The sequence below is a fragment of the Asparagus officinalis genome, chromosome 4 (assembly GCF_001876935.1).
Source record: "Asparagus officinalis chromosome 4, Aspof.V1, whole genome shotgun sequence".
NCBI classification, from domain to species: domain Eukaryota; kingdom Viridiplantae; phylum Streptophyta; class Magnoliopsida; order Asparagales; family Asparagaceae; genus Asparagus; species Asparagus officinalis.
The window spans coordinates 65,452,770-65,470,165 of NC_033797.1; the positions used below are offsets into that span (position 1 = coordinate 65,452,770).

General features: G+C 35.8%; 1 protein-coding gene across 1 annotated transcript in view; it reads left to right on the plus strand.

Annotated features, from left to right (window-relative positions):
• Window positions 1-17,396, plus strand: part of LOC109837602 (probable E3 ubiquitin-protein ligase ARI8) — a 33,486-nt gene that overhangs the window by 8,609 nt on the left and 7,481 nt on the right. Inside the window, exons 3-11 of the mRNA XM_020405916.1 lie at window positions 3,995-4,097; window positions 4,497-4,587; window positions 7,159-7,331; window positions 8,150-8,254; window positions 8,343-8,431; window positions 8,925-9,032; window positions 9,109-9,199; window positions 9,294-9,383; window positions 15,109-15,156. Of these exons, the coding sequence (XP_020261505.1) occupies window positions 3,995-4,097; window positions 4,497-4,587; window positions 7,159-7,331; window positions 8,150-8,254; window positions 8,343-8,431; window positions 8,925-9,032; window positions 9,109-9,199; window positions 9,294-9,383; window positions 15,109-15,156 (898 nt within the window). The remainder of the gene's footprint in view (window positions 1-3,994; window positions 4,098-4,496; window positions 4,588-7,158; window positions 7,332-8,149; window positions 8,255-8,342; window positions 8,432-8,924; window positions 9,033-9,108; window positions 9,200-9,293; window positions 9,384-15,108; window positions 15,157-17,396) is intronic.

The window sequence follows — 17,396 nt, forward strand, 5'->3', positions numbered from 1 at the left end:
GAATTGCTACAATATCCCGCGTTTTTAAATTATTACCGTATACCTGTGCTACAGTATTAATGCTATAGTATTTTCAAAGAATGATACAGTTTACGCCTTTGTTACAGTAATTTTTCTTTTTAAATGCTACAGTAATAATGCTATATTAATATTTACTGTAGTATTTACTGTAGCATGGACAATAAATCTTGGATTCTCCCATTTGTATAGAGGAGTAGATATATACATATATATGTACGTATACATATGTACATATATATATCTATATCTATACACACACACACACACATATATATAGTATATAAGTAGTAGAAATATACGATACGGTGATATATACATAGTATATATATTAAGTGATAATATAATACGAGAGAGATGAGAGGAGAGAGAGAGAGAGTAATATGGGTATAGCTTGGTACGCAAGCACAAAAAGTTATGCTTGGTAGGTCGATGTGTTTCAGTAATCCTACTCTAGCTCATTCAATTATATGGGACCACATTCACATGGGTAGGTGACGTGGATGAGGATCGTGACACATCACCTACCAACGGCACAAAATTATGTGTTGGTACCAAGCATGATCCCATTTTTCTCCCAAATATATATAAATATTCCCGAAATCCATTGGAATTTTTGTTTATAGTAATCCCATTTAATCGTAGATACATCTGACAAATGGTGCGTGTTTTCAATCTTGGGAGCGCCTGAAAATTTGAATGAGTCTCCATCAGTTAATTCGCATCTTGCACTAACTTTTCTCTGTCACTCCTAATATATATATATTATATAGTATATATAAATATTGATTATAAATGATTATATATAGTCGTACTATATATAGTAATGAGTAGGTGTGTACGTTTGACATTAATGAATTTAACAAGGGTTGAATGTTGTTTCATTCATGTGTTATGACTTATGAGAATTAAATTTCCTAAAAAATATTTTAAAAAGCGCTGATAGGTGCCTGTCTAGGTTCAGGCGGAACCTAGGCAACCTTCCTAGGTATTGGGAGCGCCTAGGGGACCGTGGATCGCTTACGCGGATTGTACCACTCATATCTTGATTGTGGTCTCACATCCTCCAATCTCCTTCGAACTCTTCCACTTTCCTTAACTATGAACACGTCCTTCATATCCTTCGAATTTCAAAAAACCCCACCACTACTTTTAAAAAAAATCAGCCTAGGTGTTAGGCCCTAGACCAACCACTTAAATAAAGAAAGAAAATTCACATAGGTGCTAGATGCTAGGTGTTAGTACTTAGTAGACATGCCTTTATTATCAATTATTGTAACTAAAAAATGAGAAAAGTAGGAAAATCGCATAGGCCCCTAGCTCCAAGCGCCAGGTCCGCGCTTAGGTTGTCTAGCGCTTTCCATAACCTTATTCTGACAACGTTTTTTCGTTTCTTCTATGTTTGTTTTATTACGTAGATTACAAATTGGAACCCACTTGTATTTTGAACTAGTTATTAAAACGACACTTTAAAATAATTGTTCTAAAGTGCGTATAGGTTTGAAACAAACCCATGCCCAACAAGTTTCAGGAAGTGAATGTGAAGTTTAGAATATATGTTCAAGAAGTTACAATTGTTATAAACTTAAACAAGTGTTATATATAATGGAGGACGTGTATGAATAATTGTATGCATATATTCAAATAGTGTCCAAGAAGTGTTGGTGTATAGTAGGTACAGAACAACAACTGTTGGGTACAAGCACGACTTCATGATAAAATTATCTATGTAGCATCGGTGCAAATGTTAACCGTTCGATGTTTATATGTTCAAGTATAACAAAGTTTAGGTTTTAGATTTCATGTAATTCTAAAAAAATCCTCATTTAGGTTTTACATTTCATGTAATTCTAAAAAATATCCACACTTAAATCTCTTGCTCAATATGGTTGCAGGACCTCTGCAGCTTAGTTTGTATTGTTTTTAAGAAGCTTTTGTCTTATTTTTGGAACACACATACTGTGTATACAATTGGTTTTTGAAAACTTGCTTTTGATGGCGGGTAATTTTGGTAGTTTTAGAGTTGATTACAAATGAAGGTTAACAAATAGTTGGTAAAGTAAATATTTAGAAGAATTTGTTTCTAGAAATTTAGAGGGCTATTGTTGCTGCACACTTCTAAGTTCTAACCATTGATCATTTTTCATTTTATGCAATTGTGTTCTGGACTCCCATCTTCTTGAGAATGATCATTATTTTCTACTTACAGGTTCTTCAACTCTAATTTACTTTTATACTAAACTCCTAAAGGGTAGAAATTCTTGGTAAGACTAACACTTAGCCATCTAGCGATTAAAATGGGTAAAGAGGACATTCTAAAAACCTTGCCTTAGCTGAAATAACCTAGCGTCTACTTCACTTCAGGTAAAAGCTATAAGAAAAATTCATGTTTTTAAGTTTTACTTTGGTCCACTTTAACCTGTTGAATTAGGATTAAAGGTTCAATTTCGGTCCTTTATACTTGCTTTTGCCTAATTAAACTCGATAAGAAGCTAATGTTAAGCTCCTACCTAGGTCTAGACGGTACCTATGCTGCCTACGCTCTGCCCGCCTAGGTCATGAGAACGCTTAAGGGAGCGGAGACGGCTTAAGTGAACCACATTGGTATGTCTTGTTTGTGATTACCTTCGTTGTTGCTTCCTCTTCCGACTACAAAGAACTCCAACTCCTCCGACCTTTGGCAAAACCTTCTCCGTCGTTTAAGAAAAGAAATCCTCCTAGACATAGTGCCTAGGCGCTAGGTGCCAATTTGGCACCTAGCGGTGCCTCACACTTTCAATAACATTGATTGTAGTTAAAATATAAAAAAAGGAAAATGCCTAGACTCCCATCTAGGCTCTAGGCGTCGGGTCCAACACGTAGGCCGCCTAGTGATTTCTATAACCTTATAATGACCAACTTTGGTCTCATAAAGGTTATCTAATTTACAACCTCTATGGTCTCAATAGTGAACAATTACGATGATACTTTGATTAGAAAAAGAATCTTGCAGTAATAAATTTCTCTTGATTCTTCAGATTGTTATTTCTTAATCATTTAATATTTTTCATGCCATAACTTGTCATTTTTGTCGAATTTTTTAAATCTTAATGTTTTTTTTTTTTCTTCTTATGATAATTTTTTCATTCTTTAAAATTGTAAGATGATTATTTTTTTCCCTTTATAAGTTGCTTAATGAATTTATTGTATTCCATAGTTTCCACCGATATACCACATTTGAAAAGCAACTATTGAGACACGATGTTTATAAATACTCTTGGCACTTTTTGTTGTTAAAGCCCCATAAACCTACTGGAGCTTAAGCAGTTTACTGTGGCTTTCTCTCCACTTTCATCAACATAGATGAGACACGATGATTGAAAAGAATATATTAAGCCAAATAATCAAATGAGAAGAAGATGAATAAAATGCAGAGAAAAGTTGTGAAGAGCATAAAAACAGAATAGAAAAAGAAAAGGGAGATATAGGGGAAGAGGGGGTGGCTGATTCGGCGGTGATGAAGGGAAGAACCAAGTAGACGTAAAAAGTAAAATGAAGGTAAGGAGGAGAAAAAGAAAATCGAGGAATCGTAAATTAAAGAAGAAAATAAAAAGACACTGTATGTTACAGCATATGAAGGAAGAAGAAAAGTAAAAAAAAGAAAAAAATGGGCTTATTAGATCCTGAAATCGGCCATTGACCGATTGGTGGACCGTTGGCAGAGGAGCTGAAAAAGAAATATATCACAACACCCATTCAAAAAAAGAAAAAAAGAAAAAGAAAAGGGTGAAAAACTTCAATTCATTTGTATAAACAACCATTTCTTCCATTTATACACCCTTTGTATTTGTAAAGCAGCAAGGACTTCAATTTTGGATGATTTGATACATTAGTTAAAAACTTTCAAGATTTGGAGTGATTGCATCATTATTTTACTAATGAATATAGAATTCCTTAAATCTATATTCTGATGCTTTATGGTCTATTGGGTGTACAGGAATGTCAGTAAGGTGCATGATGAATGGTTTGCGGATGAAGGAAATGTGCGAAAGTCTGTTGGTTTGCTGGAGCAGCCAGTCATAATTCTGGATGCGAGGGAAGTAAGTACTATAGATATTTGTTTAACTATTATACTTGACACCATTGACAATTGCATCTGCTCACTCTCCTCCCTCCCTCACTGCCTCCCTCCCTTCTCCTCTTCCACACACACAGTCCTTATTAATTGCAATATGTTTAAGTAGATATGAACAATTATATGTTACAGAACTATGGAAAGTTGAAGGGTGAATTTATGAGTTTTAGTACTTTATTCATAGTATTATTGCTATAGTAATAGACAATCTCTAGTCATGGAGTCATGTCCCTGTTTTCTACTTCTCTACCTTTTAGTTGTCCATTTAGTGTTATTGTTCATATCCTTTTAGATTTCTTCTTTCACGTGAGATTGCTTATTCTGTTTAACTAATTGCATATGATCTTTCATACTGTTGCTGCAGTTAACTTGCAGGATATGCTTTGAAAACTATCCACGTCATGAAATGAGTTCAGTTGCCTGTGGCCATCAATTTTGCCATGGATGCTGGAGAGGTTTGTTCATTAATCCTCGTGGTTACCTTTAATTAGTAGTGCTTTGGCGATCAAATTATGATTCCTCATTACGCATTGACTGTGCTCTCAGTTTGCTTTAGTTACTTGGCATGTTAATGTTAACTGAAACAATGATTGACATACTTGAGAGGTGTTTTTTTCTCATTCTATGTGTTCTTTGTGAGACCGACATCATCTTGTGTGTCACTTACACGGCATCAATGTGTCTAATGAATTGCCTAAAATAGCGTCCTGACAGCAAGCACTGGTTTCTGAATGATGTGAGTTCTTAATGTTGGTGTTTTATGAGAACAGTGATACTTATAAAGTGATGGAATGAATCAGACATCACCATGTGTGATCTCTGCTTATTCTTCTAGTACTTATAAAGTGAAGCACCTCATTGGTCTAATAGCTCTTGGTCCAAAAATAAGTTCTTTATTCGCTCTTTAATGTGCCCAGCCAGATTGATGCTTTAATTTGTATGGGGAAGATGAGATGATGAAGAAAAATCACAAAAATAAAAAAGGAGATACCCATGTCATCATCAACTAGGCAGGTGTTACAATTAGAAGGTGCATTGCTCTTGCTAAGGAGCAGGAGTTTATGCTGTATCAGTTGGTTAGCAAGTAATCTTATGATGTGAAAACTTTACTGATCTTGTATGGGTTTGATTCTTGGACATGACTAAGTTGGAGACAGCAACTTATTTGTTGGTCATTAAGGGTAAATTGGTGAAGATGTTTACATATAATGCTTTGACAAACATGATGAACTAGTAACCTCCGTTTTGATGAGAGTTGTCCGCCTGATTGATTCATATGAATATTAAAACTATACATTCAAATGCAGTCCTCTAATATAATAAAATATAGAGCTAATAAGTTTAAGAGGCACAATCAATTTTCACATCCACTTCCCTATTGTAAATTGGGAGCTTAGAAAGAAAAGATATGAATATGAGCTCTGAGCACACACTCCCACCCATAGGGCTGGGCGTATTCAGTTCGGTTCAGTTTTAAGCCCAATCCGCATCCAATCCGGATTTTTCGGATTCTCAAAACTCTCATCCAGATCCAGATTTTTTCCCCTTCATCCGCATATTCGGCCCAACCGAAATTCGGATCGATTCGGTTCGGTTTCGGTTTTGAACCGAATTAACTCCATTTCACAAAAATTTGCTCACACGGCATTGTAGACAATATTATGGAGAAAGCATAAAAGCATAACTACTTCATTATATCAAAACATGCATGCTACTGATGTTAATCACAGTAATAATTGCGTATGATCACCTTAAACACATATAATATACGTTCATGATGGTAACCTGATAAATCTACAGTAATGAGAAGAATAAAATTTCCTTCAACATTTAGTAAACAGGATGTGAAAGTGGGAAAACCATTCTTGATAAACTTGAGTCCAGCCTTAGTTATGAACAGATGCAGCTCATATTTGACTACCTTGTCATCACGGTACAAAGTGTGCACAATACCATAGCTAGGTGGTACTCACAAATATAGAAATCATGATATCTGATAAAAGACAACATAAAATTTAAGGCTGCAACTTACTAGTATTAGTAAAACTAAGACTCATCAACGTCAATAGTGCAATACATTGGATCTAGAACAACTGCAATGAGAAGTTAGGAAGAAAAATGGAGTTAGGGTTAGGGATTTTTTAGTATTTGTATTAGAGAATTCGGTTCGGTTTTTTCGGGCGGTTCAGGGGTTCAAACCGAATCCGGACCGGTTTAATTCGGTTCGCGCGGTTTAGAGTCTTCTTCTCATCCATTTAATCCGGTTCGGTTAACCGGCCCGCTTTTTCGGGCGGTTTTTTCGGTTGAACCGGTTTTTTTGGGTTTTTGCCCACCCCTACCCACCCACACATACTGGAGTCTGGCTACAGAATATGGTAAATATTTAGGGCTAAATGAAAGAAGTAAGGATTTAGAATAAAGGTTTAATACTTATGGGGGGGTATATCTGGACCTCAAGCCTCCACAATGGTTAAGCGCTCATGCATTATGTCGGCTCATTACTTTGTGCTTTCTACATTATAGACATCATGCATCTTCCTTTCTCAATGAGGAACTAACACATTAGTACTGATAAACTTGTTGAAACCCATTTAGTGGGTCACCCAAGTTGGACTTCCTCACCCCCTCTAAACAACCACTCTGTAAAATCCATGCCATTTGCATGTATAGCTCATTCTCGTTATTCTGGCAAATTAGTCATTATGAAGCATGAACATTGGAACGTGTTGATTAACGTTTGTATACTTAGTAATCAACATATAAACAGGAATTTGACCAATATGACCCTTGTCATGAATGTCATTCCAAAATGGGATTTTGTTCTTGCACTAGTGATCTTCGTTTGGTTGATCTATAATTATTCCTTCTATTCTTGATGACGAGAAACTTGTTTGACTAGTGACCCATATGACTCAGGAATCATGAGTACAATCTCAAAATGGGATTATGTTGTTGTACTTGCGGTATTCATTTTGGTTGATCTACAAGTTTTCCGTCTATCCTTGATAACACAAGTTTGCTGGCAGGTTATATTGGCACATCAGTAAATGATGGCCCAGGTTGTCTGACGCTACGATGCCCTGACCCATCTTGTAATGCTGCTGTTGGTCCAGACATGATCAGTAACTTTGTCTCTGATGAGGATAAAGAAAAGTATTCACGTTACTTTCTCAGATCTTACATTGAGAGTAAAAGAAAGGTATATCTCGGGGTTTACGTCATTGTCTTCGGTTTCCTTCTCCAAATTCTAGTTGAACACTGTCGTGTATGGATTTACTAATGTTATCTTGAAATGATTTGTAGTTTTTTCATATTGGAATATTTCCATTTCCATTATGATGCATAATCCAAATAAGGTTATGAGTCAATAGTGACATTAAAAAATGCAAACAAACACTAATGTATGCTCTGACATCTGACATGTTGTTTGGTTAGGGAAGCAGCTACTGTGCTACTTAATTATCATGTGTTTTGCTATGTATGGGTTCACGTATCTAGCTGTTCTTGTTACATATACTCGCATATACTTTAAGATCTGCAGTTGTATCTTGATGCTTAATTATCCTTGGAAATTAAAAAGTTTTATTAAAAAATTGTTTATACTTATCCATATATAGTATATCTGAATAGGATTTGGGAGCCTGATTAAGTTGGTATAGTATATAACTCTGTAACTTCTGTTCAGTTGTCTATTGTAGTCTGTATCTACATTTTCGCACTTTCTGCAGTGTGCTGTAGTATTGCACAGATTGTTGCCCGTTGTTGTCTGTTGGGATTATATTTAGTTTGTATGATATGACGCATGTTGACATGACGTAGGAAGCTATGAGTATATTATTCCAGTGGAACACCTTTACTGTAGTTATCCTATTAAATCTTGGAATTATAGAGCTCATGAATTGAGATTCAGGAACGTGGGATCCCTTTGTGGATCCCCAACTTCCTTTGTCTCCAGAATCCTTCTGGAACATTTGCATATCCTATATTTCATTGTTCAACTTACTTTTCTATTTGTAGACAAAATGGTGTCCTGCTCCTGGCTGTGAGTTTGCAGTAAAGTTGGACATGAGCAATTCAAACTATGATGTTTGCTGCAGATGTACTTGTTCTTTTTGCTGGAATGTGAGTACTACCTGAAAATAAGTCTGGAATTTTTTAGGTTCATCTCTTCACATAAACATAGCTCTGACTTGTGCGAAACAATTTTCAGTGCATGGAAGATGCTCATCGCCCTGTGGTATGTGAAACAGTGGCCAAGTGGACATTGAAGAACAGTGCTGAGTCTGAGAACATGAATTGGTAGGCTATAAATAGTGTTCTAAAGTTGTATTCCATTTGTGTGTCCACTGAGTGTGTACTTTTTATACTATGTATTTTGATGAGTTATTTGTTGCCTTCTTTGATGTCTGATGTGTCCATATTGTGGTTCCGGGTACTTGTTTTCTCTCCTGTGTCGGGTTTTTAAGTTGTTATATCTTGTTACCCAGGTAGATTGAGTTTGAAATATGATTTATAGGTTTTCCTTCTACTGAGACACATACTGTGTTAAATGATCATCAGTTTTCTAGTTATCACTTCCTATTTTGATCCAAATGCCATAAGCTGGACATTGCTAGGCTTGCTTTTGATTATTTATATCTCTACTCTCTCCATTATCCACAGTTCACGTTCTCTCTTATGTCATGTTCTACTCTCTCGGGTTCCGAAATGATTTGTAATGCATCTGTACAATAGCAAAGATGGCTTTCGTATGTTCACCTTTTGCAAAATATTTTCATGAATATTTTTGCAGGATATTGGCTAATTCTAAGGCCTGTCCAAAGTGTAAGCGACCTATTGAGAAAAATCATGGTTGTATGCATATGACATGCTCAGCCCCTTGTAGATTTGAGTTTTGCTGGTAAGAATCTTAGCATCGGAAAATATTGCTTCTTCACAAAATGTTTTCCTGGCCTTATTGATCAACATCTTTGCAGGTTATGTCTTGGGGCGTGGTCAAACCACGGGGAGAGAACTGGCGGTTTTTATGCTTGCAATCGCTATGAAGCGGCTAAGCAAGAGGGTCTTGTAAGCAATATTGTTTTGCATCTTGCCTATACACAGACCTAATGTTATTTTGAGAGCTCCTGAAAATTTATTTCTTAATAATTTCTGTATTCAGCTTGATGAAGATGAAAAGAGAAGAGAAAGGGCTAAAAACTCTCTCGAACGATACACACACTATTATGAGCGATGGGCAACCAATCAGTTGGTAAACTTCCTGCTCACCTATACTTATTTAGCGGCTGCATTCTTCACATAGCTCTATGTCTTGTTATTCCTGTTAGATATTGATAATTTGGTATAGTAGATTTAGTAGTATTATGATCTATTGTGAGATGTGATTAGATTTTATCTCATGCTCATTTTGTAATATCCTCATAATTTTTATTTAAGAGGTTAGGGTTACGTAAATAATGGTCCTTTGCCTTTTCTATTTTCTCTACATTTCAAAGAAAAAGGCCCAGTAAATCTTATTGAATAGAGAACAAATACAATTTATAAGGTTACTATATGAATACAAATAATGGACTGACACCTAATAACCCAGTACTTAACCTAATACTTAATTAACTAATTTAACACTTCCCTCAAGGTGGAGTATGATATCAATCATGCACAACTTGTTAGAAATTACTTTTAAGTGAAGCCGCCTTTGTGAGAATGCTCGCCAACTGTTTTGAAGGAGTAATGAAGTGGGAATCAAGTTTTTCATCACTGCATCCTAGCAAAATAGGAATCAACTAGATTATGCTTTGTCTTTTCATGAAAAATAGGATTCTTGATAATATAAATAGCAGATTGATTATCACAGTACATAGGCGTAGGTCTAGGTTGGATAAAACTAAGTTCTAAAATTAGATTCCTCAGCCGCATCATCTCACAAGCTATATGCGCCATCGCCATATACTCATCTTCTACAATAGATAGAGAAACCACATCCTATTTTTTTAAATCCAAACAACTAGATTGCCTCCAACAAATATGCAATATCCTGTAGTAGGCTTACTGTCTCTCTTATCTCATGCATAGCCCGGGTCAGAATAGATAGGGATATGTACATTTTCACATTTACATAATAAGCTTTTACCGGGAGAGCTTTTCACATAGGAAAAACCCCTCAAAGTAGCTCCCCAATGAACTTTATGTTTGTGCATGAATCGACTAAGAACCCCAACAACATAGGATATGTCGGGTCTAGTGATTGTAAGGTATGTTAAATTTCGAACGAGCCTTGTATAATGTTTAATGTCATCAAAAAGTTTGTTGTCTTCAGACCAAAAATCCTCAGTTGCTTCTATTAGGGTACTTGCAGGCTTGCACCTCGAAAGACTTAGTCTCGTGCAGAAGATTCAATGCATACTTCCTTTAGGAAAGAAGCAAACCATGTTTTTGGTAGGCTACTTCAATCGCTAAGAAGTACCTTGGCAATGCCCATATTCTTAAGTCACAAAATGTTGTCTCAAATACTCTTTTGTCTCTGCTAAACCAGCTATATCGCTCCTAGTCAGTAATATGCCATAAACATATATAGCCAAAATAACTAGTCCAGATGCAGTGTGATGAATAAATACAAAATGATCTAAGTGATATAATATTCTTCCTATGAGCAACATACCCTAGAGCTTGCTTCATATAAACCTTCTCTGGTAGATCACCATATAAGAAGGCATTCTTCACATGAACTTAGAACATGAACCACTCAAGATTAACAGCAATAGAAAATGATATCCTGATGGAATTTAGACTGGAAAGGTCTCAAAGTAGTCAACTCCATATATCTGAGTGTAGTCTTTATCAACCAATCAGGTTTTATATCTATCCATAAAGCTATCTGGTCGATACTTTAAAGTATTCACCCATCGACAACCAACATCTACCCTCGTCGTCGGAGTGCGGACTAAATCCTAAGTTCCCATAGAGATAAGTGCATCCATCTCCTTGTTCGTAGTCTACTTCTAAATAGGAACTAGTATTGCATCTTCATAAAATTTAGGCATATATTCAATAGACAAAGGCAAGACAAATAGGCAAAATGATGGGGGTGAGACGATTATAAGAGATAAAATTGGAGATGAGATGAGCTGTAGTATCGTTTACCTTTCCTAAGGACAATAGGAAGATCAAGATCAGAGTATAGTAGATTGCTGATGAGTAGGACATGCATCTATAAACTGAAGTTTGGTCGAGCATGAGGGTGGAGCATGTGCTTTCTGTCTTCGAGTATACACTTATAATGGTTTTTGTGCAAGTATATCTTCTACTGCAGAACTAGGATAAAGACATGAGAAAGGGAGTTTTTCATCAAGGATAAACGATGACATCCTGTTAATCAAATAACATGCACACAACAGCATCAGATCATAAATATTTTGGAACATGCATATGAATAATCAATGATCTAGAAGCATTTAATGTGTTTGTGCTTTCATACCTGAAGAACCATTTTGCTGAGAAGTATGAGAATATAAAATCTGGTGAAGGATGCCGTTAGTGGAACAAAATCTAGACACATCAGTTTAATGCATTATCAGTACGAAGCACATGAATAGTAGCAAAAAATTAACTTTTTATTTTATTAAAAAAGTTGAATTACATCAAAACTTCTAACCTCTTTTTCATTAAGTACAGTCATGTCATACGAGAGAAGTCATCCACAAATATAATAAAATACTTAATCCTTTCTTTGGAGGAAAACGACACGGGCTCTAGACATTAGAGTGGATTAACTCAAAAGGAGTACTGCTGTGTTTATTGATTAGACTCTGATAGCAAACACAATGATGCTTTCCTAACTCATATGACTCACATCCTAAAGAAGAAAAAGAGGACTCGATAGGAATTATCATCCGAAGCTTCTGAAGAGAGGGATGTCCCAGATGCAGGTGCCAGTGCTGGTGCTACTATAGAGGGGTATCACATACACCAGCAGAGAGACTAGATGAGGCACATTCTCATCTAAATAGTAAATGCCTCCTCTCATGACATGAACTAATCTTCATCCCAATTTGTAAGTCCTGAAAGATACAATTTGCAAGAAAAAGAGGTTATTTTATATTTATTATTTTTTGTGAATTGACTAATAGATAAGAGATCATCAGGAAATTTAGGAACATATAATACATCAGTCAGAGGCAAGGATGGAGTAGCCTGAATCACCCCATCACTAACTTCAGATGTAAAAAATTAGAATGGAAAATTTTTATACCTATCATATAGGATGAAGCTCCTAAATCTAATATCCAAAGGATGTCTGAAGAGGCAGTATAAGCATTTATACCTGAAGAGGATGCATGAGTCACTGGATGACTGCTTTGAGTAGACTGGGATTGGAGCTGCAAAATTGTTCATACTGTGCATGTAATATCTAAACGATAGGAATTTTTGAATAGATTGCTGAGGAAGGAGAAGCTCTACCAGCAAGAGTGATAAAATTACCACTAGTCAATTGCCCACTCAGACTTGCCAAACTTTTGCCAGCGCTTTCGTGCTGTATGGTTATTCCTTTCACAATGAGTACATATATGTGATCCTTTATCAAATTCACTTTGCCTACTACCATAAGAACCATGGACTCACATTGAATCACGACCACGACCATATCCTCTGCTACGTTTAGCAACCATAGCAGACTGCTCAACAAATGGTGTAGAGGATGAACTAGCTCTAGTTGATACACGCATCGCCGTGGGGACGGTAGATGTCAACGAGGGAACACTATCTCCTCTTAAAATCCGTCCTTGCACCTTAGATGCCAATGACGGATCCAAGCCAAACAAAAACCTCGACATTGCTCGATGTTGACAATATCCCCTCAGTGTCGCTGAATTAGTAACAGACCGATGCATCTCCAACTCTTCGGTCAACCCCTTTAACTCTCTATAGAACTCTAATACAGATCTATCCCTTTGTTGCAGAGAAAACAATCGTTCATATATCTCATAAACTCTGGACACATGCTTCCTATTCGTATGCATCATCTTAAAGCATGTCCCGCATTTCCTTAGCAGTAGATAAGAACATGAAACTGCTACTGACCCTTTCTTCCATACCCTCAACAAAATTATAACATAATAATCTCCAGAAAGCCAGGTCTTGTACTTAAAGTCTATAGAAGCTGATGGATTCGTCAGACAATGCTCCAATTTGTTCTGAGCATCAATAAAAACTCTGAATGCTTGTGCCCATAACAAATAATTACATCTATTTAGTTTCACAGTGGTTTCCAAAATAGTTTTGTGAGTAGATGTCTCCATAACAGTAAGGAATAGAATGGGTCGACGAGCTCGTGATATCCAACATGTCAGCCATCCAAATATTGAGAAATCAGCAACCATAGCTCAAATATAGTGAAATCAGCCAAGGTACTAGAAATTAGTTTGGAAAAATATCAAATTAGCGCCATCGATAAGTAGTTCCACACTTTATTGCCATTTTTATTTTTGAGATTAGGGTTAGGGTTTTTTTTAACAAAACATGGCTCTAATACCGTGTCAAAGAAAAAGACCTTGGAAATCTTATTGACTAGAGAACCAATACAATTATAGGGTTACAATACGGATACAAATAGTGGACCGACACTCAGTAACCCAATACTTGACCTAATACTTAATTAACTAATTTACACTTAATTAACTAATTTAACACTATTCAATGTGTAAGCCCTCGTCTTTCCTACTACTTCAATACAACTTGATGCTTGATGCTTGTTTGACTGTGTACACATCTGAAATTCCATGTGACTTTGATGTCAGAGGTATTCATTTATCTTTTGTACGTCAGGCCTAAAATGCTACTTGTTGGAGTTATGCGCTCAAGTTAATCGCTCCACGTTTTATTTGATGGTTCGAAAAACAGGAGAGAAATTTTGTCATTGTGTTCATCAAGGTTATCGATAACGGATAGCGTCGCGTAGCGGTGAGGCATCGTTAAGGCTATTTCGGGCTATTGCGGCAAAATAACGGTAAAAACGCAAAGTCAAATAGCGGTCTAATTTAGATATGTATGAATACTAAAAAAGAAAAATTAAAGAAAAATCTAAGAAATCTAAAAGTACATATTGGATGATTTAAAGAGATCCTAAACATGAAATAGACATGTAACCATCACGTAATAGAGATCCTAAACATGAAATAGACATGTAACCATCACGTAATACCGAAGATGACTAGAGGAGTCAAAAAGTTGTCGTCTTCGAGAAGAAGAGTTTAGTGGTGACAGGACTGCCCTAAGAGGAGCTCACAGTAAAGGAGGTGAGAGGAAGTATCAAGGTAGGTGTCAGAGGCTATGAGAGATGATGAGATTATGCTGAAAATCATAGGAGACGGTGGAATGCAATGGTCAATGGTTGAGTTTAATTTTAAAAAATAAGCCTCAAACCACTTTTAAATAGCAGTCAAAAAGCAAATTTCGAATGCAATCGCTAACTATTTACCGTTATGACACACTATTGACCGTTTTTGCGAACAAACATATTCCGCAATATGTCCCCGTTATTGCGCAATAACGTAGCGTGCGACAGCGTCGCGGGAAGGGACCGTTAACGCTATTAGCGCCACTATTGCGGGGCTATTTACCGCTATTTATAATTAGCGCCACTATTGCGGGGTTATTTACCGCTATTTATAACAGTGGTGTTCATGTACTGATCTTGATGTGTTCGACCTCGAGTTAGGAGCATAGATTTTCCTTGTTTTACTCAAGTTCAGCTTACAAGGCTGAGCGTTGCATGAATTATCTACAGTCAGCATTTTGCTTCCCACTGTTCATGAAAGTTAAGTATTGGTTATTGTGACGGACACCCATGTTTTGTCCTATTGGAAAAGGCTACTTTGCCTTGAATTTTGGTATTTATCTTAGAACGATATCCTTTTGTTCTGCCATGTTCTCATGTTGGTTTTAACCATGTTTCTTTCTTTATTGCTTTATTTTCTCAGTCAAGGAAAAAAGCACTTGCGGAGCTGCAGAATATAAAGATTGGAAAGGTATGTGAATCATTTGCAGCTATTCTATTTGTGGTTATCTTTACATTCTATGCTTATCATGGAGTCACATCTAGGGGACTTTTATTATTTATTTATTTATTGTGGGACTGTACCTTAGAATTTTCACTGATACAATCTATATTACGAGGATCTAGAAATAAATGCAGCAAACATATTTCATAAGACACTCTGTTCGGTTCATGTGACTGAATTTTATTAGGATAGTCAGTTGGACTGAAAATTTTATCTATGCAAGACTATAGACAATGACAGAGAGGTGAACCATCAGGTTGTGGAGAAATTTAGTCAACTATATATTTATGATTCTTTTTTTTTTATCATTCTTCTTCTCTTTATTCTCTCCCTCTCCCTGTGCGCCCCTCCTCCTTCCCCCCCATACCCTCCTCTCTCTTGCTAAAGTCAAAATTTATGTGTGTTTTGTGTCCATCTTTTCTTTTCCCGAGAATAGTAGTTGTTTAGGAATATGGTTCAGTGTTAGCTAATTCACTCCTCCCGCTCAAATTACTAGTTGAAGACTGTTAACAGCTAAGAAATAAATAAACAGCACTAGCTACTAAGTGATTCTATGAGCTCTAGTATATTTATAACTGGCTTTTTTCTTAATATTTTCAAGATTGAACTGTGGTTTTGAAGTTATTAAATTAACTTTGATTTAATATAGTTATACTTTTGTTCATATTTTCATTTAAGAACTATGCTTTCTATTTTTCGAATAAGTATCTAATTAAGGTTTTCATCATTGATATTAAAAAGATGGGACTTTATATAATTATAATCCTTAATTCTACATGTCTTTAGATGTATATGCTAGTCTTTCTTTCACACAATGTGTCATGACCTGAAATATTAATTTGATTAAGCCATCCTCTTTATGCTGCATGCTATTTAGACTAATGTCTTGTAGCCATTCTATGAACCAAGGCATATGACAAATCTGGTAATAATGATTCAGTTGTTTACAGATAGAGTTAGTTCTTGAAAAGGAAAGTTACAAGGTTTTGTGGCCACATAGTGAATTATAGGAGGAGAAAGAAAATTTTATTGTTAGTAACTTAGTATTCTTCGAAATTCCAGTATAACTCAAGCTGTTGCTCTTATTCTTATTACTACTAGTCTTCCGGGTGCACGCAATGAGTGCAAGACACAGTATGCTAGTTGATAACAGTTTAATATTCTTTACTAATATAAATAGTGTATTAAAAATTATGACAATGTGCTTTAACATCAAAATAAGTCATCCATATAACTGTAAATAAATCAGAGGAAACAATAGAGGAAGTTAAAACAAGTAGGTGACGTTCATTTCCAAAACAACACCAGTAGATTTAAGAAAACCTTAATCATCATCAAATTCATTAAAGAATCCCTCCATTAATATATAATTCTAATATAAAGAATTATCTTCGTCAAAAAAAAAAGAAAGAAAAGAAAAAGAAAAAGAAATAATGATCTTCAACCTACTGCCCTCAATTTCAGAAAATAAAAAAAAATTACTATGAATTGTCACCTGCTCAAAATACTGCAGTTTTACGATTACCTATTTGTAAGACAAAATGTTACCTTATTTAACCCTCGAGGAAATGAAATAGATGTAGGCCTTATGACTGATATATCATGAGGATGACAGTATATGGTGATGGTGCCGCCTCCTCGCCAATACCCTAATATTTATATCATATGATTATAACCAAAAAAAAGCCAACATGTAAATCAAAATTTTGAGCAATTAAGTGACAATTTTGGCTTATATTGACGGTAAGAACTGCATTGGCAATCATTTTATAAAATCCCGCATGCTTTTCACTGTCTCCTCCATGCAGTAGTTCTCTTCTGGAATTGAATGGAGACGATAAATCGAAAATAATTCCTCTTTTGTCGGTTTTGGCAATTTTTAGATTTTTTTTTTTATTTTTTCTGAAAGGCAGTCACTTTTGCTAAACATGTGGGGCAGTTAGGTTTTGTTGGTCGAAACATGGGGCTGTGTGTATTTGGAATTGTTTATCTTTTTGCATTTTCCAATTTTATGCCTTCCATGATTTGTAAAGCATTTGAAAGTTGTGAGGACATTCTAGGAATTTTTTGAAATTGTGACATACTGAGGGGCAGAACACCAAAAGGCAGCTTCGTTTAAGTAATTATTATTAATAATTAATATTCTTTTTTTGGGGTTGGGTTTGGGTGTTTTGTTGGTTTTTTTTTTTGGGGTGGGTGGGGGGGTG